Here is a 25,875-nt window from a genome sequence, read left to right on the forward strand (position 1 = left end):
GCTGCCTTTAGGGTTGTCAGCAGGTTGAATGCATTAGAAAAATAAGATATACCACCTGCCCCCAGAGCTCCAGCCTCAGTTCAGCGCCATTTCTAAGTGCTGAGTCCTGATCAAGCCAGTGTTCCTTCCAAAATCAGAAGCAGACTTTGACTTTGTGGTCCGCAGACTCGGTCACAGAAGCATGAGGTTTTACTGGACTTCTTGGTGGCCCAGCCCCTTGGGCACTGAGGTCTCAGCAGATCACCTGCTGTCTCCGGAGCACCTGGGAGTCAGAGACCTGCTCTTCCTTGACTGTTGCCAACAGACATGGGTCATGAGGGGCGGGATGCAGAGGGTGCCGAGTGCAGGCCGCAGTGTGCGGTCTGAGAGAGGGAGCTGGTGTGCACGGGGCCTCGTGGCTGACCACCAGGGCTGCCCTGTGGGCTGGGGCTCCCCTTCCTCAGGTGTCCCCCCCACCAGCCCCACCAGACTGTTCCCGGTGCTCCGTCCGCTACCCTTTCCTCTGGGGACTCACACGTCCTTTTCCTTCTGTTTTTCCAGAGTCTCAAGTCCGATGAAGAAGCTGAAAGTGCAAAGGACCCTCAGAATGAGTTGTTTGAAGCAAAAGGTAAAGCCCAGCCTTGTGATCAGTGCCACCTTTGGCCAGTGCTAGGCTGCCAGCCAAGGACAGTTTCCTGAGAAGTGCCCGGTGTGGGTGGTGTCCCTGGGGGGCCCTTTTCCTGGGGGCAGGGTCCCAGCTCTGGGAGACCCCTGAGGTCAGACCCTCGAGCGGGGACCACTGGCTAAGGGAGCAGCTTCACGGTCTGGGAGGACCAGCATGACCCCAGCCGGCAGGCGTGGGCCTGGGGACTCCTTCCTGAAGCACCTGGCCTGGGCCAGCAGCCTCCCTGCCGCCTGGGGCCCTGTCTGCCCCGAGTCGAGGGTAAGACGTGGTTCTGGTCCTGGAGAGCCTGACGGAGCACCCGGAAGGCAGCCGCAGGCGTGCTTAGCAAATCTGGGTGCATCAGCACGTAGGTCTGCAGGTGCCTTAAGGACACCTCCCGCTGGAGTGTGTCACAGGGCAGAACGTGCAGGAACACGGCTCGAGGGCGAGACCCGAGCTGACCTTGAGCTTCTCCTGAGTGAGAGGTCTGCACTGGCACTGAGCATTATCCAGACTGTGGTCCTGGGGGGCTGAGTCTCTTGGCTCAGTGTTGAGCTTGGTGACGTCAGGGGAATGACCGGAGTGCCTGTGCTACTGGATGAAGCAGATGGACGCTTTTGTGTCCGGAAGAGCGGTCAACCCATGCCCTAAATTCCCCGGACTCTGTAAATCTAGGGGACGAGAGGAAGGGCTCCTGGGAAGGTTATTCACCAAGTCATTTTGGACTCTGCCCAGAGACAGGTTGGAGTTCTTCTTTCCCTCCAGGTTAGAACTGACACTGGTGTGTGAACAGTCATTGTCAGACCTCAGAGGACTTATTTGCTCCTCTGCCAGCCATGAGAATACACCCCGGTGTCAGAATTGCTTTTCTATTGTCACGCAGAACTTTCAGATGTTTTAAGCTGGAAGGGATCTCAGAGGTGGCCCTTTCCTTGTGTTTTCCTCAGCTCAACCCACAGCATCATTCGTGAGCACACAGGCCCTAGCTTTCCTTGGCAAAGTGGCTTTCTGATCGTTAGTTGGGTTATCAGAGTAACGCCAAGGTGGCTCCTCTCCTAAAAACTCTAGACCACTGGCCGAGAGCCCAGGTCTGGTCAGGTGCAGGCAGCCCTCTTCCTGTGTTGGGCTGGGTGGTGTGGCCTGGGCGTGGAGGGAACTCTGCTTCGAAGCCTCGCTCATCCGAGGAGAGCTCCTCGTGGGCACCCCCAAGGTCTTTCCTCTTCCAGAGGGTGTTTCTCTGGCAAAGCTTCAGAAACCTCAGTAAGCCACCTGGCTAAAGTAGAAAAGTTATGAAACCTGGCCATCTGTCATCCAAACTCACTGAGGTGTCTTTGCATCTCAAAGACACCTGTGCCTCCTGCTGTGAGGTGGCGTGGAGAACACAGCCCACCTTGGGACGTTTTTGCCGGGAAGAAAAAGATAAAACTGAGCCTGAATCCAAGCTAGGCTTTGATGCTAACTTCCGGTTTATAGGCGATGTTAGCGATGGAGGCATGCAAGGAAGCAGAGTGGGGCAGGCAGTGAGGTGCTCGTGTTCCAAGGACTCGAGAGGAGTAACCACACGCACAGGGAGGATTCTGTGTTGATACTGATTCAAAGAAATCAACTGTCGGGAGACTCTTGAGAGAGAGCTGGGTAAACCGTTGTTGGTTTGTAGGGTGATGGTGGCATTGGGGTCAGCAGTACACACGAAACACACAGGCGTGAGAACACAGCAGCTGGATTTTGCTTTCAAATACTTGGGCAAGAGTAAACAGGGGTAGATGAAGCCGGGGTGGCCGTCTGCCCAAGGAACAGGACCACTGGCCTTTGCTGGACTGTGCTCTTTACTTTGGGTAGGTTTGAAGAGTTTCTAAAAATTAGTTTTTTAAACCTGACCTTTTTGTTCTAAGTACAAACCTTGCAGCTGTGCTCTCAGTGCTGTGGCTTCGCAGGTTCCCTTCAGAAGATGCTTTCTGGGATTTCCCTGGTGGTCCAGTAGGCAAGACTCCGTGGCCCCCATGCAGAGGGCCCAGGTTCGATCCCTGGTCAGGGAACTAGATCCTGCATGCTGCACCTAAGACCCAGAGCAACCTAAATAAATAAATATTTTTTTGAAAAAAGAAAGTGCTTTCCCCACATGCAGCAGATCCCTCCATTTGATTGTGAAAACTTGCATAGAATGCAAGTGGAAGAGTTGTACCGTGAGCACTGTGTACCCACCACCTAGATTCCTCCTTTGAAGCTTGTCTCTCACATGTGTCCATGTGCCCGTCCCTCTGCCCATTCATCAGTCCATCCGATTTCAGAGTAAATTACAGCCTTGGTATGTGTCCCCCACTTCAGGCCAGCTGCCAACCTGGGGTTCTGAGGTCTTCGGGAGCCTCCGGAAGCCCTGCAGCTCCTCCTTCGACACCCCCGAGAGCCGGGTCCGAGGCCTCTGGGAAGAGCTGGGTGTGGGCAGCAGCGGCCACCTCACCGAACAGGAACTGGCCCTGCTCTGCCAGAGCGTCGGGCTCCAGGGCCTGGAGAAGGAGGTGAGAGAGGGCGGGGTGGACCTCCCTGATGGGCTGGGTCTTTGTGGCGGTCATGGTTGGTGCTGGGCCTGGAAAACCCCTTCACCGCCAGACACTGATTCAGTTGTCACCTTCTGGTCTCACATCCCGTGCTGACTCCCAGGGCTTGTGTCGAAGGTCCGTCTCTGGCCGCCTTCACGCAGGATCCTCTGCCGGGGGCACTCCTCCCCCACCCCTCCTCAGTGGCCCAGATCTGCCACCCAGCCCAAGTGCGGTGCCCACAGCGTCTGCTATGCCCGCAGCGTCTGCTATGCTCCCAGCAGCTGTACTCACCCCTCCCTCCTGCGGGGCCAGGGGAAGTGGAGGGCAGTGTGATGGAACAGGCCCCTCCTTACTGAAGTGCTCTCAGCCCTGCCCTTGCCGACCCTGAGCTGCTGGGGGCCCAGGCCACGTTCCATACGTACGTGTCCCGCCATCCAGCAAGCTCCTGGCACGGCAGACACGGGATGGGTGTTTGTGGGTTTTGGGAAGCGCAAGTGGCCGTTCACAGCAGGATGGAAACTGACCAGGTGTGTGGATTTCACAAGCCAGAGCGGGGAGACCGCTGTTTGGATAGGACAGCGAGCCGCCTGCTTGGGGAGGGTGGGGGCCAGGCCTGGGTGGGGTGGGCACAGCTGCGGTGGGAGAGCCTCTGAGAAGATGCCTGGGGGCCTTTATTTAGGAACTTGAAGACCTGTTCAACAAGCTGGACCAAGACGGCGACGGCAGAGTGAGTCTAGAGGAATTCCAGCTTGGCCTGTTCAATCATGGATCCCCTCAACTTCTGGAATCTTCCACACTTGTCAAACCGAGCGGGTCCTGGTCTCATTACCAGGTAAAATGGGACGATTAACTCTTGAACCCCAGAGCGACTGCCATCATTCTCTGGCCTTCAGCGTCTTCTGCAGGCCTGACCTCTCTGCCTGGTCCCCACAGAGGGTGCCCAGCAGTTGGTCGGGGTGTGTACACACACGTGTGCTGTGGGAGGCTGTGCAACCTTGGGCTGATCTGGCATTGCTCCTGCCAAGCTGTGTGTCACTGGTGAGCTACTCACCTTCTCTGAGCCTCAGGTTCCTTGTCTGTAAAATGGACACACCTACCTCATAGGGGTCTTATGAGGATTCCCTGACAGTTCCTTGTTATGCCTCAATGTGGGGTACACTGTGTTCCAACAAGAGCACCCCCTTTCCGTCCTCCCCGGAGGGCAGAGTCACTGACGGGTCTGTGTCTTCCCCAGGATTAGCCTTAACAAGGATTCCTGGAGCTGTGCTCTCCCCATACTGTATACCTGAATTTTATCCTGTACAAGGCCAGCTGGAGGAGAGCAGATTTTAGGTGGTTATTTAAATTGTGATGTTCGGTGCATCTGGTTTTTCTCAATCCCAGGACAGTCAGCCTCCGTCTCCCACCATAGGGCACGGTTGTCCTGGGGAGTCTTGCTGAGGCTTCTTTGGCGACGTGGCTGATCCCGCAGTTTGTGGACAGCGATGCAGGAACAGTGACCTTGTTCTCTGCTAGGCCAGGCGCGTCTGAGAATCAGGTTTCTGCACCTGAAGCCACTGAGACAGGGAAGGAACCAGGAGAGATGAGGGATGGTGCCAGGCCACCTGAGGGCAGAGACCACAGTGCAGTCGTGCCCAGAGCCTGTGGGAGGGAAGGCCTCCTCTGAGGTACAGCGGCCCCCGTTCCTACCGGGGAAGTGCTGACATGGCCATGGGGTTGTGTCCTGTGCATGTGGATGCCAGCGTGGCTGGAGTGGTGACATGGGGCCTCGCACCTGGGCCCAGACGGAGATTCTCCTGCTCCATCAGGGGAGCAGGTGGGCCTGGTGGTCTGGGGGCCCCAGCAGCTGCTCCTTGTTCTGGCCCCAACTGCGGACGCGTGTCTGAAGGGCCCTGCCCTCCAAGGGGCAGGAAGTACAGCTGGATTCTTTTTTTTTTTTAGATGTTGGGGGGTAGGAGTTTATTAATTAATTTTTGCTGTGCTGGGTCTTCGTTTGTGTGCGAGGGCTTTCTCTAGTTGTGGCAAGAGGGGGCCACTCTTCATTGCGGTGCACGGGCCTCTCACTATCGTGGCCTCTCTTGTTGCGGAGCACAGGCTCCAGACGCACAGGCTCAGTAGTTGTGGCTCACGGGCCTAGTTGCTCCGTGGCATGTGGGATCCTCCCAGACCAGGGCTCGAACCCGTGTCCCCTGCATTAGCAGGCAGATTCTCAACCACTGCGCCACCAGGGAAGCCCCACAGCTGGATTCTTGCAGTACCTCGGCTCACCAGTCCACTTTCTGGCTGAGGGATTTTTTTGCCCTTGTCTTAAAACTCTCTGACCCTGAATCCTGAGGACACGCGTCCTCCGCTTGGGCCACCCCCGCCCTCCTTCTGAAGCCCGTCTTGGGTTTCTCTGCACAGACCAGGTTTCCCTCAGCAGGAAGCCATTAGTGGTTTGGGGAGAAATTACCTCAGGGCCTGGCAGGCGCTGGGCGTCCCCTGCATGGCCTGGCGTGGACAGCGCTGAGCCCTGGGCTCGAGTCAGATCCTGTGGGCGCCCCAGGAATCAGCGCTGTTCTCAGGCCTCGGGGAGGCCACACAGACGGGGAGGTTGGGGAGGGTGCATGAGGAGGCCACGGGGGCTCACAGAGCTTGTCCCGACGTGCAGGTCCCAGAGGAGGGTGGTGGCCAGACCACCACGTCATCCCTTGTGTCCGTGAGCTCGGGCCCGCGCCTCTTGTGCAGCGTGGACGACGGCGCCGGCTTCGCCTTCCCGGAGCAGATCATCACCCTGTGGGCCCAGGAGGGGGTGCACAACGGCAGGGAGGTCTTGCAGGTTTGGACCGGTCGCGCACGGCTGCCCCAGCAGAGGCGTCTAGGCGGGCGGGGCCACTGCCTACAGGGGAGGCTGGACGGAGCTCCCCCCCGTCCCCCCCACCGCAGACACAGGCCCTGTGTAGGGAAGGCCCATCGTAATACTTTTTTCTTTATTTTTTGATATTAAGATATAGGAAGTGTTAAAAACATAATAAGTAAAAAGCAGAGAAAACCACAGCCTGAAACAAATCCGTTTGAAGGTAGGTTTCAGCATCTTAGACTCTCCCCCTCAGTGCGTGTCAGCCCCGGAGCTGATCTGCTGACCTGGAGGAGGGACGTCTTAGTGGACACCACTGTCACAGACGTCCGAGCGTTTCTACTCTCCCCGGACGAGCTCTGTGGGGAGTTCTTCTCCCCGTACCCGCCCTCCGACCTCCCTCCAGTGGTCACACACGAGGAGGCCTGTGCTCTCCCTGGTCAGTCAAGTCCCCTCTGTGGGGACACAGGGCAGCCCTGGGGTTTTGGAGGGAGTTCTGCCCTGGGTGGCAAGTCAGGTGCACACAGGGCGGGCACAGCAAGGGAAGAGTGCTGGGGCAGGTGTGGAGAACTAGATGAGTTAGTTTCATTTGCAAATTTCACTTTCCATTGTGAAAAAAAGCTTCAGCTCTACAGAAATCTATAGAATAATAAAGCCTGCCCCCCTCTGCTCCTGGTCTCCAGGGATGGCGACACGTAAAGATCTGGTGGACATTCTGCGAGCTCTTCCCTGGCACAGGAAAGAAATGCATATTTAGACATTCCCATTTAAAAATTTTCTTTTGCAAAATTGGTGTCATACCGTATACCTTGCTAATTTACATTACCCTTTCCCTGTCGTGGGGCACGTATGTTTTTTTCCTGTTATGAATGTCGTCACCTGTAATGCACGTGTACCCTTCTGCCCCTGTGCTGGTGTTTCTCGGTAGGGCGGATTCCTGAAGGTACGCATTTTACCTCTTGATAGCTTCTGTTGTATTGCCTCCAAAAATGTCCATGTTGGCACAGACCAATAGAACAGGAAGGAGAAAAAAAACAGCCTTTAAGACAGTCTGCCCGACTCCTCAGGCCAGACTCTCCTGGACCTAAACTTCGCCGTTGCCGAGTCCCGCTGCCCAGCAGCCCAGGCAGAGCCTGACGCAAGGCCATCCCTGGACAGCTGGCCCACAGGACTATTCTGAGAACCAGAGGCTGAGGCCGGACCACTGAAATTGGCCCCCGGAGAGGGCCAAGAGCAGAGGGGCTCATGGTTTTTTGTTTTTTGGGTTTTGGCTGTGCCACACGGCACGTAGGATCTTAGTTCCCCAACCAGAGATCGAACCTGTGCCCCCTGCAGTGGAAGCACGGAGCCCTTAACCACTGGACAACCAGGGAAGTCCCAGAGGCTCATGGTTTGGAGATTCTCCCTAAGACGCTGCTCCTGATTCCCTGCGCTTGGAGGTGGGCTGGCTGCCGTCAGGATCCAGCCAGTGACGAGTCTCACGCTTGCCCCCAACACTTCAGGACTTACTCTTATCACTGCTCTCTTGCTGTCACAGCAAGTTTCCATTCCTTTAGCAACTTATGATTTTCCAGTTGCTCAGGGTTTGATTCCATTGAATTGAGAGGCAGTGACGTTACTGAACTCCTCTCAGCAGGACCCTCCACGTGGCCCCCCAGGTGTATCTGTCCCTCGACACAGGGTGGCTCTCGGGCGAGCTGGCACGCAGTCGGGGTGTCCTGGTGCAGCAGGTCCGTAACTGGTCACCTGTGACACTGGGCGGGACCGCCAGCTGCCCCTGAGCACACCTGCCTGAGAGAGGTGTGTTCCCCGGGGGAGGAAGCCCGCTAGGCGAGCCCTGGCCTGGACGTGCTGGCCTCCCACACCCAGCTTCTCAGGACCTCACGCAAATGTCTGTGGGACCACCGCCAGGGCTGCTCTGTGCGGATCCCTGACCTCCTCAGGAATCGGGAGCCGCGCAGCCGGGTGTTCCTAGCCTGGGGTCTCCAGGAGACTGCTCTGCGGTCTTCCCGAGGCCCAGCAGGATGGAGAGTGGACCTCGTCGGAGGCTGGAGGCCTCCCCTCCCTGCCACCTGGGCTCCTCCCCAGGGCAGCCTGAGCCTCCTCCCAGCATGGCTCTGGCTTCCCCAGAGCCCCGTCCAGGAGAGCGGAGAGGGGCCTCAGCCTCCCACGCCCTGGCCTGGGAAGCCACACATTGCTACCCTGGCACCATCCCGGGGGTTACGTAGGTCCATCCCGGTCAGCACAGAAGGAGTACATGGGCATGAACGCCAGGAGGCAGGCGCCCACGTTGTGCCACGTGGTTTTTCTCTGCCCCCACCCGTGGTTTCGTTGCTGGGAAGTGTGCGCTTGTGTCAGAACTTCAGCTTCCCAGTTGCTGCACACGCTTCAGCTGAGTGTCATTTCTCTCCAGAAGCGCTCGCGGCCATGGGGAAGGACGGAGATTCAAGTCTCCGCCTCATAAGTTAAAGGAAGGGCCTCCCCGTGGGCCCTGCCATGTGCCTGCCCCGCCCGTGTGTCTGGGCCTTGTAGCCAAGTGTGCCTATCGCTGCAGGAGCAGACGTGGCAAAAGTGTTCTTACTGGGCAGCCAGCAGGATGGACGGGCATTCCTGTCCTACTGTCTCTTTCTCTTATTATGGTAAAATACGTAAAACAAAATTTTTCCATTCTTTTAACTGTACTTTTCCAAGAATCCCGAGGGCGAATGAGTGTGACTGTCTGGAATGCTGGGCTGTGGCTCATCTTTCTCTGATAGGTCCTGTGTCCACCAACAGAACCCCCATCTGTTCCTGTATCTGTTTGTGTGGTTCAGAGACATATTAGTCAGGATTCTTTGAGTCTGAAATGGCAAAAACCCAAGTCAAACTAGCTTGGGCAGGAGGAGGTTAGGGACCTTCGTGGTCAGTCGGAGAAGGACGTTAGGCTCGGGGGTCCCAGCTCCGGGTGTTGTCTGGACTCTGCTGGTGGGGGCCTTGGCCTCAGGTCCAGTCCCCTTGTGCAGCTCCCCAGGGCCCACGTGGTTTATACAACACCTGATTTCACAGGGAAAAAGCCCTTCTCTGGCCTCCCTATCAATCCCCAAAGTCCTCTGCTTGGGACATGCCCCCTTCTGTGTCTGTCACTTTGTCCAGGGAGGGGGACTCTGTCCAGCCTGGGTCATGCCCACCCTCGAGGCGTGGGGGGACACTGGGGTTGACAGGGTTGGGGGACCGTAGTGGGGATGGGGGACACTGGGGTTGACAGGGTTGGGGGGACTGTAGTGGGGATGGGGGGACACTGGGGTTGAGAGGGATGGGGGACCGTAGTGGGGATGGGGGGACACTGGGGTTGACAGGGATGGGGGACCGTAGTGGGGATGGGGGGACACGGGTTGACAGGGTTGGGGGGACTGTAGTGGGGATGGGGGGACACTGGGGTTGACAGGGTTGCGGGGACTGTAGTGGGGATGGGGGGACACTGGGGTTGACAAGGATGGGGAGACCATCAGCGGGGTTGGGGCAGGGGAAAGGCTCCACCCAAGAGGCAGAGACTTTGCAGAGAGCAAAGGAAGGTGCAGGGACAGCGTGGTCTGGGCCTGACTGTCCTGAGGGAGCCCGGAAGCGTCTGGAGACCCACTCATCCCACCTGGCTGATGGGTCTTGCTATTTTCAGAGCCTCGACTTCAGTGTGGACGAGAAGGTGAACCTTCTGGAGCTGGCCTGGGCCCTTGAGAACGAGCTCATGATGGTGGGCGGTGCCACTCAGCAGGCAGCCTTGGCCTGCTACCGCCAGGAGCTGAGCTTCCGCCAGTAAGAGCCCCGATGGGCAGGGTGTGTGGGTGCCACTGGCTAGACTGGCCTCCTTGCCCCCGGATTCGGGCACCCAGCAGGAAGAGAAAGAAGGATGCTTCGAACACAGTCACAAAGCGCAGCACGGCAGTTGGGCCAAGAACACAAACCATTGTAATTGGGTTTGGCTCTGGGTTTGGCTGGCTTTTCAGGCCGTCCGTCTGCTGAGCAGTTTGGCACAAAGATTGGTTTTCGTGTGTTTATTGATTTTCTGAAGCTACAGAAAAGGCTGGCAGAAATCCCAACCTCGATCCTCAAGACTTTGCATCTCATTAGGTACCAACAGATGAGCCTTCTGTCAGGCAGTTCGGCAAAGGGGACCAGAGAAAGACTGTGCTTTGGGACAGGGATGCCTCTTCAGTGGGAGAAACGGGCACCAGGATAGCTGGTGCCAGAGATGGTTTGCACAGAGCCTTGGGCGGGACCCAGGGTGACCAGACAGGGACAGGGCCACATACGGGAGTCTCCTCTGTTCTGGGCAACTCCCTGCACAGTCACTCTGATGCCAGGCTGCAGGTGGCAGGGCTGTGGCCAGGCAGGATAATGGGTGGCCAGCCTCCTCCCCTTCATGCATCCAGTCCCAGGTTAGGTGCTAGGGACCCCTGGGGCCTGAGGCCCAGCTGCAGGCAAGAGGGAGCGTAGATAAATTCCTACCTGTCCTGAGGCCATCTGGAGGGGTGGCACGCTCACGTTCTAGGCTCAGACCTCCTGGTTCAGAAACCTGCTAGAAACCCCTTTGCCAGGCAGTTGGCCTGTCACTGTATGTGCTTCTGTAAACCGGGCACAGTAACTATAGAAACGGCCCTGGGAGGAGGTGGGTCAGAGCCCAGCGCTGGCCTCTGCTCGGCGCCGTTAGCCCAGCTGTGTTTGTTCCTGCAGACGGGCTTTCTGGGCCCAGAGCGGTGTCCCCTTTGACCCCGCCTCCTTCACGCAGGGGGCAGGTGGAGCAGATGGCCAGGGAGCGAGACAAGGCAAGGCAGGACCTGGAGAAGGCAGAGCAGAGGCACCTGGAGTTTGTGAAGGAGACGGACGACCTCCACTCTGCCCTGGAGCAGCTCGCAGAGGAGAAGGTCAGGTAGGTCCCGCCGGGGTCCCCGGCCGAGGGTGGGCAGTGGACGCGGGCGGCCACCAGCTGAGGCCCTGCTGTCTCACCTGAACCTAGCACTCTGCTGACGTCCTTCCTTGAGGGAAGACAGTGCATTTTAAGAAGCAGTCTTGCCCTTCGTTTGGGAGCATGGCGTCTGGCCGAGTGCCTGTGACGACCGTCTGCAGGGGAAAGTGCTCTGCTGGCCTCACTCTCTGCTCCATCTGTCGGGGTCTGTCCCACTCAAGCTGAGTCTTCTGTCCGTGCCTGTGATCAGCGAGACAGGTGGACGTTTTGAGAGGACCGGAGAATGGCTTTGCAGCCTGTTGGTTCTGCAGGAGGGAGGCCGGGGCCCAAAACCGCACACCGGGCATCGCCCATTGGGTGGCCTGAGTGGACTCCTGGTGAGCTGGCCGGGATGGTGGTGGACAAACCAGAGGAAAGAATTTCTGACCTTTTTGAAAGCCTTTCCCCCTCTCCTGAGGCGCCACCCGCCTCCCGGTAGCTCTTTACCGCAGCTGGGCTCTGCTGCATCCCTGACGTGGGCGGACGTGGGGCTGTGTCCCGAGGCGAGGCCTGGGGACGCGGGGTCCTTGGGGCTCCCTGCTCTGGAGCAGCCTGACCCGCACACGTCCTTCCTCTGTGGCCTGTGCTGCCCCCCACCCCAGCGCCCACAAGCTTAAGTGTGGACGATTTTAGATGATCGGTCAGGGAGCTGAGAACTGATTTGCGTTGGTCTTGGCCCGGTCGGCCTGACTCTCCCAACCACCCAGAAGGGACTCAGGGAAGTTCTCTCTGGGTCAGAGAACCAGCGACTCCAAGGCCGTATCTCAGTCCAAGAATCTGGTGGGGGAACACACGAGGCCTCGAGGGCCATGCGAGTGTTTGGATTTTGCCCAGTGAGCAATGGGGCATCATTGATACGTTTTTAGAAAGTTTTTGTGGTTGTGTTAGGTTGTTTTTATTACAAAAGTAATAAATGATACATGTTCATTGTAGAAAACTTAAAAAATACAAGTAGGAACTTCCTCAGTGGTCCAGGGGTTAAGAATCCGCCTTCTAATGCAGGGGATGCAGGTTCGATCCCTAGTCGGGGAACTAAGATCCCACGTGCCGCAGGGCAACTAAGCCCTTGTGCCGCAACGAAGAGCCCGCATGCGGCAACTAAGACCCAATGCAGCCATAAATAAATAAATAATTAAAAAGAAAGAAAATACCAAGTAAAAGGAAAAATAAAAGCAAAAGTCTCACGTCCACAGAGGTTATCACTCCTAACATTTGTTGTGAGTCCCTCGCTTTTCCGTGCACGTGATTACTTACAGAATGGTGTTGTGTTGCATATACTTTCTGACGGCCACAGAGCACCCGTGATGTGGGTCTGTTCTGCTGTATTTTACTGCACCTTTCCCCTTTAAAGAGTGGAGTGATATGATCAAATTTGTATTTGTAAAATTAGCCCCGAGATTTGTGGACTGTTAGATTAATCACACTCGTCAAACCTTTTCCCTAAGTGATGGCTGCCCCCCTTCCCCTCATGCCCCCGCCTCGAAGCTCTGGGGTGAGATTGAGGGAGGCCGAGCCCAGTATTTCTCATGCTCGATTGTTGACGTGGCCAAGCTCTGCCGAAGAGTTTCATTCGTCTTCAATCTAGATAGACTGGGTCTGAGAATCCTGTTAAGCAGCTGTTTTAGTGATAAAGCTAAGATCTAGCACTGTTTTCCCTGCTGATAGAAATGGTTATTGCGGGGACTTCCCTGGCGGTCCAGTGGTTACGACTCCGTGCTTCCACTGCAGGGGGCACAGGTCCGATCCCTGGTTGGGGAACTAAAGTCCTGCATGCTGCAAAGGAATGGTTATTGCAAACGACCACAGCAGAGTCTGAGGGGAAGGGCCTCTGCACCTTTCTCTGGCTGCTTTGGGATTCGCCACGTACTGGTTTTCTGATGCCTGTGTCCTCGTGACAGAGGCGGGCCTCTGTGCGCATTTGGTCACCGAAGGCTTTGGTGCTGCCTTTATTTATTGATTCATTTTTTCACGATGTGGAGGAGGTTGAATGGCCGAGGAGCGTCAGAGACCTACCCAGAGGTCACCCGCTAGCTCACCCCAGAGGCCAAGGGACCCGCTGGCTCACCTTGTCTGTGTGGGGTCACCTCCACCAGCCCCGAGGAGGGATTTAAGGAGGCCCCGCATCCTTAAATGGTACAGCATCTGCAGCTCTCTCGTCTGCCAGGGTGGACAAACGAGTCCCAGACGCTGTGGCCGAGTGCTCCGGCGAGAGACCCCGGGGAGGGAGAGGCCCAGGTGGCGCCCCTCAGGAGCCCGACGAACCACGTGCCATGTGCCTTGCAGACGCCTGGAGCAGGGGTACAGGGAGAGGCTGAGTCTCCTGCGGTCCGAGGTGGAGGTGGAGCGCGAGCTGTCCTGGGAGCAGGCCCGGCGGCAGAGGGCTGCGCTGGAGGAGGACCTGCAGCGCCTTCGGGCTGAGGAGGCCAGCCTCCGCCAGAAGCTGAGCCTGGCCCTGAAGGTAGAGGTGTACGGGGGTCGGAGGGGTGCCTCCCACCCAAAAAGACGGAGGCGAGGTTGCCTAAGGGTCCATCCTCCACACCCACACCTCCCTGGTCCAGGATTAAACCCTCCCCGTGGTGCTGGGGGTTTCACACTAAAGAACATTTCCTGCAGCCATGGAAAGAGCCCATTTCTCAGCCAAAGCAGAAAGCGTCCTGGCTTTTCTGGGAGACACATGGTCCCTCATCTCCAGCCATGTGGGCAGCAGGATGGGGGACCCGAGGGCCTCTAGGTCAGCGGCTGCAGCCGCCTCTGCTGCACCCCTGGGACCAGAGCACCAGTGGGGTCAGCAAAAGACAAAAGCATCAGCCTGCGCCCCCAGCCCTGGAGCAGACGCAGTCTTCTGGACTGTGGAGAGCGCCCCACGACCGGCACCCACCCTGCATTTGCTTCCAGTGAGGTGTCCCCGGCCCCCCTTCCTCCTCCTTCCCTAACTTGGGGCTGTGGGCTCTGTCCGCACCTGCCCTGCCTCCCTCGCCTCCGTCCCCCTGGAGGACAGGCTGGACATATGCCTTCTTTTTGGTTCCCGTGTCTGAGGACACTGCCTTGCTCCTGGTGGACACCTGGGCCGTCGTGGTACAGCTTTCAATTTGTTTTTTAGAAGACGGCTCGGGAAGGGTTGTCCGAGAGCTTGGGTGGGTGGAAGAAGTCGAGGCAGTGGGAAAGGGGGAGTATCCCCAAGAGCTCCGTGGGGTCCACCTTCCCTGCTCATGAGCCCTGCCTCTCGCTCGGAGGGGACAGCCCTTCCACACAGCTCCCTCCTCCGTCCCCAAAGCCGGCCAACCGCTGGCCTGTGTCTTGTAGGAAAACAGTCGACTGCAGAAGGAGATGATTGAAGTCGTGGAGAAGCTCGCAGAGTCGGAGAAGCTGGTCCTGAAGCTGCAGAATGATCTGGAGTTTGTGTTGAAGGACAAGGTGGGTCCTCTGCTGATTCTGAGTCTCCAGAGAGGCGCCCCTGGGCGCTGGGTAAAGGGCGTCAGGGCCTTGACGAAGAATACACAGGCGATGGAATTTAGGTTTTTTCTCCTAAAATTCTATAATGGAGAGAAAATTATCACGGGTACTTTCCCTGTGTTTTCCTCCACTTCATGCAGTGCAGGGGTGCTGGTGACGCCCGGGTGATGCCCTGCACGTTGGCCTTTTAGTGACAAAGCCTGGAGCAGTCAGCACCCTCTGCACAGACCCCAGTGACAGGGTCTTGGTGGTGGTGGGCACGGAGGAGAGGTTAGAGGCGCCCCAGCTGGCCCTTACCATCACCTTCAGAGGAGGAGGGGAGGGGAGGTGCAGGGTCCAGGCAGGGGGCCTCCCAGGGGGCCAAGGCAGGAAGGCAGCCCAGGCTCCAGGTGGGAGCATGGCCGCCTTCCATAAATTCCAAACATCCTTCTGCCCTGAGACCTTTTAGACAAGGGGAGGGGAGGAAGAGGAGGAATGGGCAGCTGTACCTGCAGATGCTAATAAGCCTGGTGGGGACAGCGTCTGGGGGTGACAACACACCCTCTACCTGGCCTCAGGTCCCGGCCCTCATTTTCCTGCCTGCGTCTGGCTTTCAGCTCGAGCCACAGAGCACGGAGCTCCTGACCCAGGAGGAGCGGTTCTCAGAGGTCCTGAAGGAGTACAAGCTCAAGTGCCGGGTATGTGGCCCCCTACCTGCGGGGTCGTCAGGATCTGTCCGCTCAGACCCGGGTGGGCCCTCCCACCCCCTGGCCTCCACGTGGAGGGTGGTCCAGCCCGGGTCCACAGGAGCATCCCTGTATGAGCAGAGCAGGCAGAGCCTCTGATCTCGGCCTGCCTTCCGCCAATGGGGTCCTCCGAGCCTCGTGTTCTGAAAGGAGACGGGTGGGACTTGCCTGCTCAGCACGTGTGCCCAGCCCCACACGGGCTGCCCAGGTGGCGAGACAGCCCCTGTCCTAAGTCCCCCTCTGTGTGTCCCGGCACCATGTAGGGCTTCATCTTGTCTCTTGTGGTTGAGTGTTTGCATTTCCTGGGCCAAATCTACCAATGTGAGCCCACTCGGCTGGCGCTGCCGCTATGCAGAAGAGGGCGTAGGTGGTGAACAATGTCAGTGCTGGGGAAACAGATCATAACCCGTTACTCTCTCGAGATTACCGAGGACTCCAGCAGATAGAACATCATCATTTGGAGTTAGGGGTCTAGTATCCATTTGCCTCTTAATGATTTCCCTCCCAATTAATGTTAAGAACTGTCTTTCTGCACACGATGCTTTGGCCACACCAGAGGATAAAGGTGAGCCTGTGCTGGTCTGCAGTGTGACGTGACCCTTACCTCCTGCCCTCCACATCCTGAATCCCGTGTGCGCCTGCGTGTGGTCAGCTCTTACCGTCCTCGGGTGCCCGAGTGGTGTGTGTGGTTTGTGGTTAGGGGATGTGGTGCAGCTGGAATGTGCCGCTTGACTTTCTGAAAGGAACTCTCTTTCCTGCTGTGTTTTCTCTCTCACTTTGAGCACCTGTAGCTAACCATGCATTAATACATTGCTTTAGTGCACCTGAATTTTTTCAAACAAATGTAACTGCCTTCATTTTTTCACATGACTCTGTCACTTAACAGCTGCTGCTGATTTCACTTTTGATTCTCAAAATTTTACTTTTTCAAATATCAGCAGGAATATTTTACATTTTAGTGCTAAGCTACTTATTTAGAAATTTGCCCTCTCTATTTTGGGGGATATTTTTGGCTGTTTCAAACTAACAGAGCATTAAAAAAGCGTTTTATTTGAAAGTAATTTCTAATACATGAAGTTACAAAAGTGAAACTAGTCTGGGGAACACCTGGATGCCTCTGCCCCAGTCCACCTGCTGTGTACGTTTCACCGTGTGCATGTGGACGCGCACATGTACATCGGAGGTGGGTCAGGCGATCACGACCCTCCAGCCCGAACTGGTCCATGCACTTCCTGAGAGCAGGCCGACCCTTCAACCTCAAAGTGCCGTGCAGGTGCCCAACGTTGATGTTACATGTTCAGGAATTTTGCTGGCTTCTTGTTAAACCTTCGATGGGGGAGTTATTTACACCAAGAAATGTGCAGAAGCTACAAGCTGGGCTTTTCTTCCTAGAGAGCCACCCTCCCAACACCTCCTGGGTAGCTGAGGATACTTAGTAACTTCACAGTTTCCACCAATACAGTCCTTTAACCTGCTTGTTGTGTTTCAGTTTTGTTAGTCAACCGAACAATGTTCTTTTTTGTTTTTAGCTGTGTTGCTTGGCTTGCGGGATCTTAGTTCCCTGGCCAGGGATCAAACCTGGGTCCCCAGCAGTGGAAGCTCAGAGACCTAACCACTGGACCGCCAGGGAATTCCCCTAACAATGTTCTTTAGAGCATCTTCCTCCAGTGCAGGACCCAGTCTAGGGCCAGGGCCAGAGTCTGATGTCCTCTAATCTGGAACATTCTTAGTCCATTCAGGTGGCTGTAACAAAGATACCATAGACCGGGGAGCTTATAAGCCACAGAGATTTAGTTCCTTTGTTCTGGAGGCTGGTAGGTCTGAGACCAAGGTGCTGACAGATTCGGTGTCTGGTGAGGCCTCTGTTCTGGGTTGCAGGTGGCCGGCTGTCTTCTCACTGTGTCCTTCTGTGAAGGGGCGAGGGAGTTCTCTGGGGGCTGTTTTATTAGAGCACAAACCCCGTCATGGGGCTCCATCCTCCTGACCTGATCTCCTCCCAAAAGCCTCACCTCCAGGGGGCTTCCCTGGTGGTGCAGTGGTTGAGAGTCCGCCTGCCGATGCAGGGGACACGGGTTCATGCCCCGGTCTGGGAAGATCCCACATGCCGCGGAGCGGCTGGGCCCGTGAGCCACGGCCGCTGAGCCTGCGCGTCCGGAGCCTGTGCTCCGCAACGGGAGAGGCCACAGCAGTGAGAGGCCCGCGTACCGCAAAAAAAAAAAAAAAAAAGCCTCACCAAATACCATCACACTGGGGATCAGGATTTAACGTATGAATCTGGGGAGACACACTGTCTGTAGCACATTCCCACAGCCTTTCTTTGTCCTTCACATGGAGATTTTTGAAGAATACAGTCTCTCCTTCCTTTTCAATAGAAACGTTCTCGTTTTGTGTTTTCGTGATACTTCCTTTGGATTAAATTGAGGTTATGCCTTCTCAGCTGCACAATGTAGGTGATGTTAATTTTGATCACCTGGTCTCAGTGTGGGGTGACACTTTAAGACCAGGCAGATGTCCTGCTCTGCATCAGAAGTTTCACTGGATTTAGGATCAGTGAGTGATTCCTGCCAACTCCCGTCTTTGCCACAATGGTTGTTGCAAAAGGATGGTTTTCCATCATCCACTCCACATCTGTCAGTTGGCACTTGGCATCTGCCATCAGGCAGAGAAGTCCTGTCTATCTATCTGTGTATCTGGTTGGTATGGGCTCAGGAATCGCCATTCTCATCAGTGGTTTGTATTGATAATTCATTACTATGTCGAATTACTTTGGTGCTCAAGTCATGTGAGATTTGGCCAGTGGGAGTGTCTTCCGGCCGCAGCCGTGACCTTGTGACTTGTCACTGTCATGTTTTGTTAAGTTGTTCCATACTTTCTAGCACAGTGAGATGCTCCAGACTCCTCTTATGCTTCCCCTGCCCTTGCGCTGGAATCAGCTATTTCTCCAGTGAGTCCTGGCTCCTAACTGGAGAGAATGGCTTTAGAGACCAAGATCTGCGTGCTGCGTGTGCTCAGCCTCCTGGGGCCGCTGCCTCGGGCCTAGGGTGTTTCTTATCATCAGTCTCCAGAGTAGAGACGACCTTGAACCTCCCTGCTGTGTGTCACCCATCTTTCCAAAGTCACTGTTTGACATTTCCCCGTGCTTGTAAGCAGGATATTTGCTAGCACAGAAACCATGTTTTCCCTTGTTGCTGAGTTCCCTTCCTATTCAACTACTGTCTCGGCTTTTTTTTTTTTTTTTTTCTTTCTTTCTTTCAGCTGTCAGCCTCAGTTTTCTGGGGCAAGGCTGACTTTGGTAAAGGGGAGTGTAAGGACTTCCCTGGTGGTCTGGTGATTAAGACTCCACACTTCCAATGCAGGGGCATGGGTTCCATCCCTGGTTGGGGAACTACGATACATGCCACGAGGTGCAGCCAAAAAAAAAAGATTTAAAAAAGTTGGGGGAAGTGTAAAATGTTAATCGCTTCCTCCTTAGGGGTTCTCTGTGGTTTCATATTTTCACTGCTCCCTCGGGTGGACACCATAATGGAGTAGCTTGTCCTTGGTCAGAAGTGCCAGATACAGATTTTCTCTTTACCCATTTCCACCCTGTTACGTGCTGCATGTGTGTGTCCCCATAAATCCATATGTTGAAGCCTGTTCCCTCAGTTGTGGTGGTGTTCAAAGGTGGGGCCTTTGGGAGGCAATTAGGTCATGAGGGTGGAGCTCCATGAAGGGGATTAGTGCCCTTATAAAGGGACCCCAGAGAGCTCCCCCATCCCCTCCACTAAGTGAGGACATGGGAACAGATGGCCGTCTATGAACCGGGAAGCTCCCACCAGACACTGAATCTGCAGGCACCTCAGTCATGGACTTCTAGCCTCCAGAATTGTGAGAAGTAAGTTTCTGTTGTTTATAAACTCACCATCTGTGGAATTTTGTTACAATAGCCCGGATGGACTGAGACACCAGCCCTGACAGACGTCCCCTCCACTGCCTGTGCCTGGGTGGTCAGCCCCTCTGTGTGTGCTGACTCAGCACGGCCCGGCTCCCCAGCTGGTCTGCCGCCTCCACCTTCCTCTCCGATGCTTTCGATGCTTTCCAAGCTGCTGTTGAAATCCCACCCTCCCCTGCTTCCTGGCTGAGCTCGCTTCTCCCGCTAACGAGAAGAGAAGCCTCAACAGGTCCAGAGCCCTCAGAGCCTTAGCGCTACAGTGTGTGCAGTGGACGTGCTGCCTTTCCTGGCTAGCACAGTAACACCCTATGACCCTGTGACCACCCTGGGCATCCACAGGCACCCCCAAGTTCACATGCAGCCCACATGAAAACAGGCACCCTGGCTCCCAGCCCTGGGACACCCGCTGGGTAGACTGTCTGGGACCCAGGACAGCACATGACACCCTCATGGGTTAGAACCGACAGTGGTGCCTGAGAGCAGAGAAGTCTGTGCCCAGCATGGCACCTAAGGACCTGTTTTCTGGCGCTGCTGAATTTGTGGGACGTGCATATGCTCTTAAAATACCCATCTGAGGGGCAGAAAGAACCACCGAGGGGGGAGGACATTGGGTAGAAATGATTCTGTCAGTGTTTCCTGCCAGGTCAGCACTGTCAGTAAAAACACCAGTCACGTGTAATTTCAGGTTTTCCAGGAGTCACATAAAAAAAGGAAAGGAATAGGTGACATTCATCATTTTAATTACATTTTATTCCCTGTATTACATCCACAGTGTCATTATTTCAACATATAATCAATATAAACACATTTTAAATGAGATATTTTACATCCCTTTTTGGGAATCTGGTGTTTAAGATCGGTGTAGAGTTTATGCTACACACACCTCAATCCAGACTGACCACACCTGACATGCTCAGTAGCTGGCGTGGCGACATCGTGGGGTAGAGGGGCCGGGGGTGCCCACACCTGCCGCCCCGCAGGTCTACCCCACGGCTCCCACATCCCGGCCCTGCCCTTTCCCCCAGGAAGGAGCTGCTCCCTCCATGGGGAAACTGTGTATTTGCCCAGGAGTTTCTGAAGGACTGATCCTAGTAAATCTGTGCTTCTGTGCTTCTTCTGAGATCTGCAGGGCCTGTCCCTTCTCCCACACGCCTAGAACTGCCGATGAAAGGCTCCTTCTCCAAGGGCGGATGCAGAGACAAACCAGGCACTGGCCACCGGGGAGTTCAGGAAGATGAGTTTTATTTGACAAGAGCTGCCTGGAGAAGAAACTCAAATAGATTAAAAAATCAGAGAGGAGCGGGCTTCCCTGGCAGTCCAGTGGTTAGGACTCTGTGCTCCCAGTGTAGGGGGCAGGGGTTCAGTCCCTGGTCCGGGAACTAAGATCCTGCATGCCATGGGGCGTGGCCAAAAAAAAAAAAAAGAAAAAAAATCAGGGAGGGAAGTGGAGCCTTGAGGGCATGCCATGGCCTTGGCTGGTCTGGCTTCCCCCAGAGCCAGTTTCCCGGGAGGAGAAGCCGGGTGGAAGCTGCATCACGCATGCTGTCCTCCAGGTGGGGCGGCCACAGCCCACCCGGGGTTGGGGGGAAGAGTACGTGGACCCAAAGCCATGTGGCCGCGGTGCCGGCTCTGGGGCCACCTGGGAAGGTGGGATGTGAACGCTACCCTTTCTGGCCTTTTGAAAGTCAGGTGACCAAATGTGCTTGTTCAGGTATATTTCATTCGTGGGTGGACAAATTACGCTTGTCACAAACGAGACCCTTCCTCTTTTTTTTTTTTCCTCTGCGCTGTGTAGCTTGTGGGATCTTAGTTCCCCGACCAGGGATCGAACCCGGGCCCCGACAGTGAAAGCGCCGAGTCCTAACCGCTGGACCTCCAGGGAATTCCCAGAGACTCTTCCTCTTAAGCCTTCACGCCCCCAAGTGCCCTCTTCCCCTTATGTGCGTGCTTACCCAACCACCTGTGGTTTCTCTGTATTTTCTCCATTTCTCACTTTCACTGCACTTTTTTTCCCTGAGTCCCCTCCTTGTATCCCGTGATGGAAGGTGGTACCGGGCATAAGATGTCGCGAAGTGACCCCTGCTCCCGTGTCGCTCACGGAGCAGTTAGGTGCCTGGGCGCAGCTTCGGTGCCCCGTCCGCCCTGCTGAGCTGGGGGCTGACTCCTGGGTCCAGTGGCCACAGTGGCTGGAGGAAGGGTCTGGCTCTGCCCACAGGACCTGCAGGACTGCAACGACGAGCTGCAGGCCGCACTGGAAGGCCTGCGGGCACAGCTGCCCCCGAGTCGGCACGGCCAGCTGCCCCCGGGACACGGCCCAGCAGGTAGGAGCCCGGTGTTTTGAGGTGGGGGGTCGTGTGCTCCTTCCCGGGGCGGGGGGGGGGTGGGGAGCGTGGGGCTGGCCAGCTGCACAGGTGGTCACAAGCCCTTCCGACCTCTTGTGTGGGAGAAGGGGCCTACCTGAGGCCAGGGTTCTGTGTGACCCCCCAGAGCCCCAAGGGAGATGGAGGAGGATGAGGGTTCTACCATTTGGGTAGAAGTAAGTGGTGAAGGTTATGAGGACCTTGCCGTGACCTCAGGGCAGGCATGTCCCAGGGAGCCTCCTGGGTCCTGGGGAGGGGGCCGGAGTTGGTCATCAAAGGAGATGCTCCACACAGACGGTCCTCTGGGGGAGGGGAGGAGAGAGGAGGCTGCGGGGACAGGGGACAGGCTGGTCTCGGGTCTGTGACGGCTCGTACAAGGCAGATGCTAAACCGTGTGGACCGAGGCTGGCGGGCCGCTGTGGAAGGGGTCTGAGATGGGGCGGGGCCATGGCGCCTGGGAAGGGCCCTTCCACCTGCTGCGTGCAGAGCCGACGCCAAAGGCATCAGTCGGAAAAACCAGGCTCCTGCCTCCCAGCCGGGAGGTCTCGACAGGCTGCAAGCACCGAGAGGTTAATGTTCTTGGCTCCTTCTAGAGACGGGGCTGGAGGTTCTGAGGCCACAGCTGTCCTTGGGGAGGACGGGGTTTGCGCCCACCCTGGCAGCTGGGCGGGGCGGGCACTACAGGTTCACGTGCTCCAGGCTCCACGCCCCTTGCTGCCGTGGGAACCACCACGACAGCCCCGGCCCAGCAGCCCGACCGCCTCTGTGGTCACATGTCACGCAGACGCAGCCCCAGAGGACGTGTCGCTCTCATCTGTAACCCTGAGAGCATTGGGCTCCCGTATCGTCCTAAAGCTGTTACTTAAAACAGGAAAGTCAACATGGGAGCCTCCAAGGGAAACCGAGTGGGGTCTTCTGTGCACCTGGGCCCGAAGGGAGCCCCTCACCTGCAGCTGCGTTAGTGGAGCTGATGGCTGTCGAGACCCACAGCCCCGCTGCCCTCAGCCAGGAGGTGTTGGCATGTGGCTGGTGAGCTGGTATCATCTGATCCCCAGATGAGTGTCTGGTGCCAGTGTGGCCATGGGGAAGGGGGTTATTGTCACCTCCTCTGTCCCTGGAGGGGACTGAGCTGCACAGAGCATGTGACCCTTGTCGAGAGCCACGATCCGTAACGCAGGGAGCAGAGAGACGGGGTCTGTGCCCAGGGTGCCGTGTCCAGAAGCCTCTGCGGTGTGGCACCAAAGGCAGCCCCAAGCTTCGTGTTGGCACTGATACGACCAGAGCGCTCTCCCAGCTGGAGCATTTTCTCTTACACTTTCCCCCTCGTCTGACCATAGAGCTTCTCTTGGCCCCTTCAAAGGAGGAGGGACAGTCAGGACAGCAGAGTTGCGGTGGCGGGGGCCACGTGGGTTGTGGAGTCTGGGCCGGCAGTGCATCCAGCTGCGGCCACTCCTGACGGGCGCCACTTGGCCAGACCCAGGTGGCGGCTTCCAGTTGTCAGGGCAGCGGGATGCTCTCTTTCCTGAGATACTTACTCTGAGTTCTCTCAGGATGTCATTGAGCCTGTCACTCTTTTTCGTGGAAAACAACTTGGGCGAGAGGTCAGGGTGTGTCTGCTCCCTTCACTTTCTGGCCCGTGGACCAGCAGCGGCGGTCACACGCACATTCTGAGTCAAGCCCTGGGTGTGCCCCCCAACACGCACAACGTGGGGGGGCCCCTGGCCCAAGAGGGCTGGCCGCGCTTGTGGGTTCACAGGCGCCCTTTGGGGGCGAGCTGTAAGGACGGGTGATGTTGCCGGTGGGGACGGTCTTCTGGGCCAGGTGTGGCTCACACCCTCTTCCTACAGTCTGTCAGAGCCTCCACAATGCTGAGTTTGCCTGACTTTTTGTTAAGACCCCCACCCCCATGATTTGTGTGATGTAATAGAAAGTAGGGAGGGCCTCTGAGAAAAGGAGGAAGGCGAAATAAAGAATGAAGACAGAGCTTCGTCATGGCTCATCCTAAAGCACTGTCTGTGCTGTGGTCACTTTTTCCCGTTGTCCCCATCCCTGTGTGTGCCTGCCACGGTCAAGGGGGCAGGACGTGTACCCCATGTGGCATCTTTCAGGGAATTCAAGGGCCTGACAAATCTGGCAGGGAGCCTCCTCGCCATTCATACCTTTGAGTGATCTGCGTTCTGGCAAAGACTCGAAATGCTGGTTTGTAAAGATGCCAGCTTTGAGAACTCGGTGCAACGGATGGTCCATGGCCCATGTCCTCTTACTGCCAGCGTTGCATTCCTCTTGCGGAAAGTGCCCGCGGAAGGCTGTGCTTCGGCCAGATGTCGGCTTGGAGGTTGGATCAGACCCCGCAGCGTCCTGGGCAAGACAAAAACGGAAGTGTCTTCTTGTTGCAGGCATTTTCACGTTTGTGGGTGATTCCGTCCCAGTGAGTATAGAGACGGAAATAATGTTGGAGCAGGTGAAGGAACGTTACAAAGACCTCGAGATCCAGCTGGAGACCAAGGTCAGGGGGGCTGAGGGAGGCCAGAGGGGTCAGGGAGCTTCCTGCTGCTGGGACGCTTCTGCGCACACGTCTGCCCCATAGTGAGCGCGCTCAGGGGGACGGAGGTTTGCAGGGAAATGTGCGTGACATTGATGTTCTGCCTCACACCCGCTTCGGAAGCAGGCAGGACAGAAGGTATAGCTACTAATGGGAGGGAGCAGGGTCGTGGTATCCCAGCGTCACGAGGGCTGCGCTGAGGCCAGACCTCCCTGCTTACTCTGTGCTGGGGAGTCACAGCTCCCAACTGCGTTCCAGCTGAAGCACCCTGGGACTGCCCTGCGTGGGGGCCTCCCGGGCCACCCTGGCCAGGCCTGTCTTCTTGGGTGAACATGCCTCCAGCTCCGTGACCCAACTGTGGTGGGTTTTGTTGAGGGACGGTACCCACGTCTCGTCAGGTGTCACTGCCAGCGAGGCGGGGCCACCTCTTCCTTGTGGTCCTGCCCCTGGGCTCCTGCTGTGGCCTTGCCCGCCAGGTCTCCAGGGGGTTCAGAGCCACTGCGGCCTCGCGGTAGGCATTGTCCCCCCTCTGCCCTCCTGCTGCTGCTGCTGCTGCTGCTGCCAGGCCCCCAGCCCAGCTCGGCCCCCAGCAGCCTTTCTGCGCCTGCCAGGCCTGCCCCCCTAGGCCACAGTGAAGGTTACGGGACGTGACAAGCAGGCGGCCACACGGGCCCTGGGGAGCCTTTCACAGGCCCCAGCACCTCGTTGAGGCCGGGCCCCCCGCTCTTTGGATGCTGTGCCGGGCAGCCTTGTATCGTCAGGCAGATCATGTTTAGGGGCCCCTGGCTGACATCACTCACGCTTCTTTTCCCAGGTGAATTACTATGAAAGGGAGATGGAGGTGATGAAAAGGGCCTTTGCAGAGGAGAGAAAGGAGCTGGAGCGGGCCTTCAAGCTCGAGGTTGGCGTGCTGCAGGGTCAGAAGGCCGAGCTGGCGACGCTGCACCAGGAGTCGCAGGAGGCTGTCCAAGGCCTGCGGGACCGGCTGCAGCGGGCCGTGGAGCTGGAGCGGGGCCACGCGCGGCAGCTGGCCCAGGAGAGGGACCAGCTGGACGAGGCGCTGCAGCGGGTCAGGTCCGGCACCACATCCTTTCGGGATTTCGCGTCCAGGGTGTCTTGCTCAGAACCCGAATTTGAAATTGGATTTGGGCAAACGGCTCAGCATCCCAATGGCTGTTACCTGAGGGGTTCTTGTTGGTGCAGACACGTGAGCCCTGAAAGAACAGGCTATTTTACAAAGAGTCTGACTTTTCGGTTTTTTGCGCATGCGGCATGCAGGATCTTAGTTCCCCGACCAGGGATCAAACCCATACCCCTCCAGTGGAAGCATGGAGTCTTAATCACTGGACCACCAGGGAATTCCCAAACATTCTGACTTCAAAAATACGTATTAACTAGGGCTTAGGCCCTGAAGCCCTTTGCTTTGTAGAATTTTGACTCAGTTTACCTCCTGCCTCTGACTCGCCTGGTAGCAAGGGCAACACGGTCTCCATCGTCTGTCATCTCATGGTCCTTGGGGAGGTGGATAAAAGGCCTAAAAGCCCCCAAATAACAGGAAAGGCCATTAGTCTGGGTCAGTGGGACTGAACCCTAGAACCTGAGAATGGTGATCCGAGTTGTATCCTCTGGCTTCTATTAACTTCTCCATCTTCTGTGGGTTTTCTTTGGTATGTTTAGGTGTGTATTCTTTCACTTTAACTTCTTATTAAAGTGTTATACGCACAAGAAAAATACACACGTGTGTGCAGTTGGAAGAATTGTTGATGAATTGGACATATCTGTGTCCCCAGCACAAGTCCCCCAGGGGTCACTTTTCCAAGTCAGGATAGTGGCAACCCTTGGGGGCTTTGGGGAGCCCCATTTTTTGTTC

General features: G+C 56.6%; 1 protein-coding gene across 1 annotated transcript in view; it reads left to right on the forward strand.

Annotated features, from left to right (window-relative positions):
* The window catches only part of NINL (ninein like), a 106,367-nt gene that overhangs the window by 61,820 nt on the left and 18,672 nt on the right, over positions 1–25,875 (forward strand). Inside the window, exons 5-16 of the mRNA XM_060030979.1 lie at positions 541–607; positions 2,969–3,159; positions 3,860–4,012; positions 5,831–5,998; positions 9,669–9,805; positions 10,779–10,919; positions 13,278–13,452; positions 14,298–14,408; positions 15,044–15,124; positions 21,319–21,424; positions 23,860–23,969; positions 24,820–25,079. Of these exons, the coding sequence (XP_059886962.1) occupies positions 541–607; positions 2,969–3,159; positions 3,860–4,012; positions 5,831–5,998; positions 9,669–9,805; positions 10,779–10,919; positions 13,278–13,452; positions 14,298–14,408; positions 15,044–15,124; positions 21,319–21,424; positions 23,860–23,969; positions 24,820–25,079 (1,700 nt within the window). The remainder of the gene's footprint in view (positions 1–540; positions 608–2,968; positions 3,160–3,859; positions 4,013–5,830; positions 5,999–9,668; positions 9,806–10,778; positions 10,920–13,277; positions 13,453–14,297; positions 14,409–15,043; positions 15,125–21,318; positions 21,425–23,859; positions 23,970–24,819; positions 25,080–25,875) is intronic.

The sequence above is a fragment of the Delphinus delphis genome, chromosome 15 (genome assembly GCF_949987515.2).
Source record: "Delphinus delphis chromosome 15, mDelDel1.2, whole genome shotgun sequence".
NCBI lineage: Eukaryota > Metazoa > Chordata > Mammalia > Artiodactyla > Delphinidae > Delphinus > Delphinus delphis.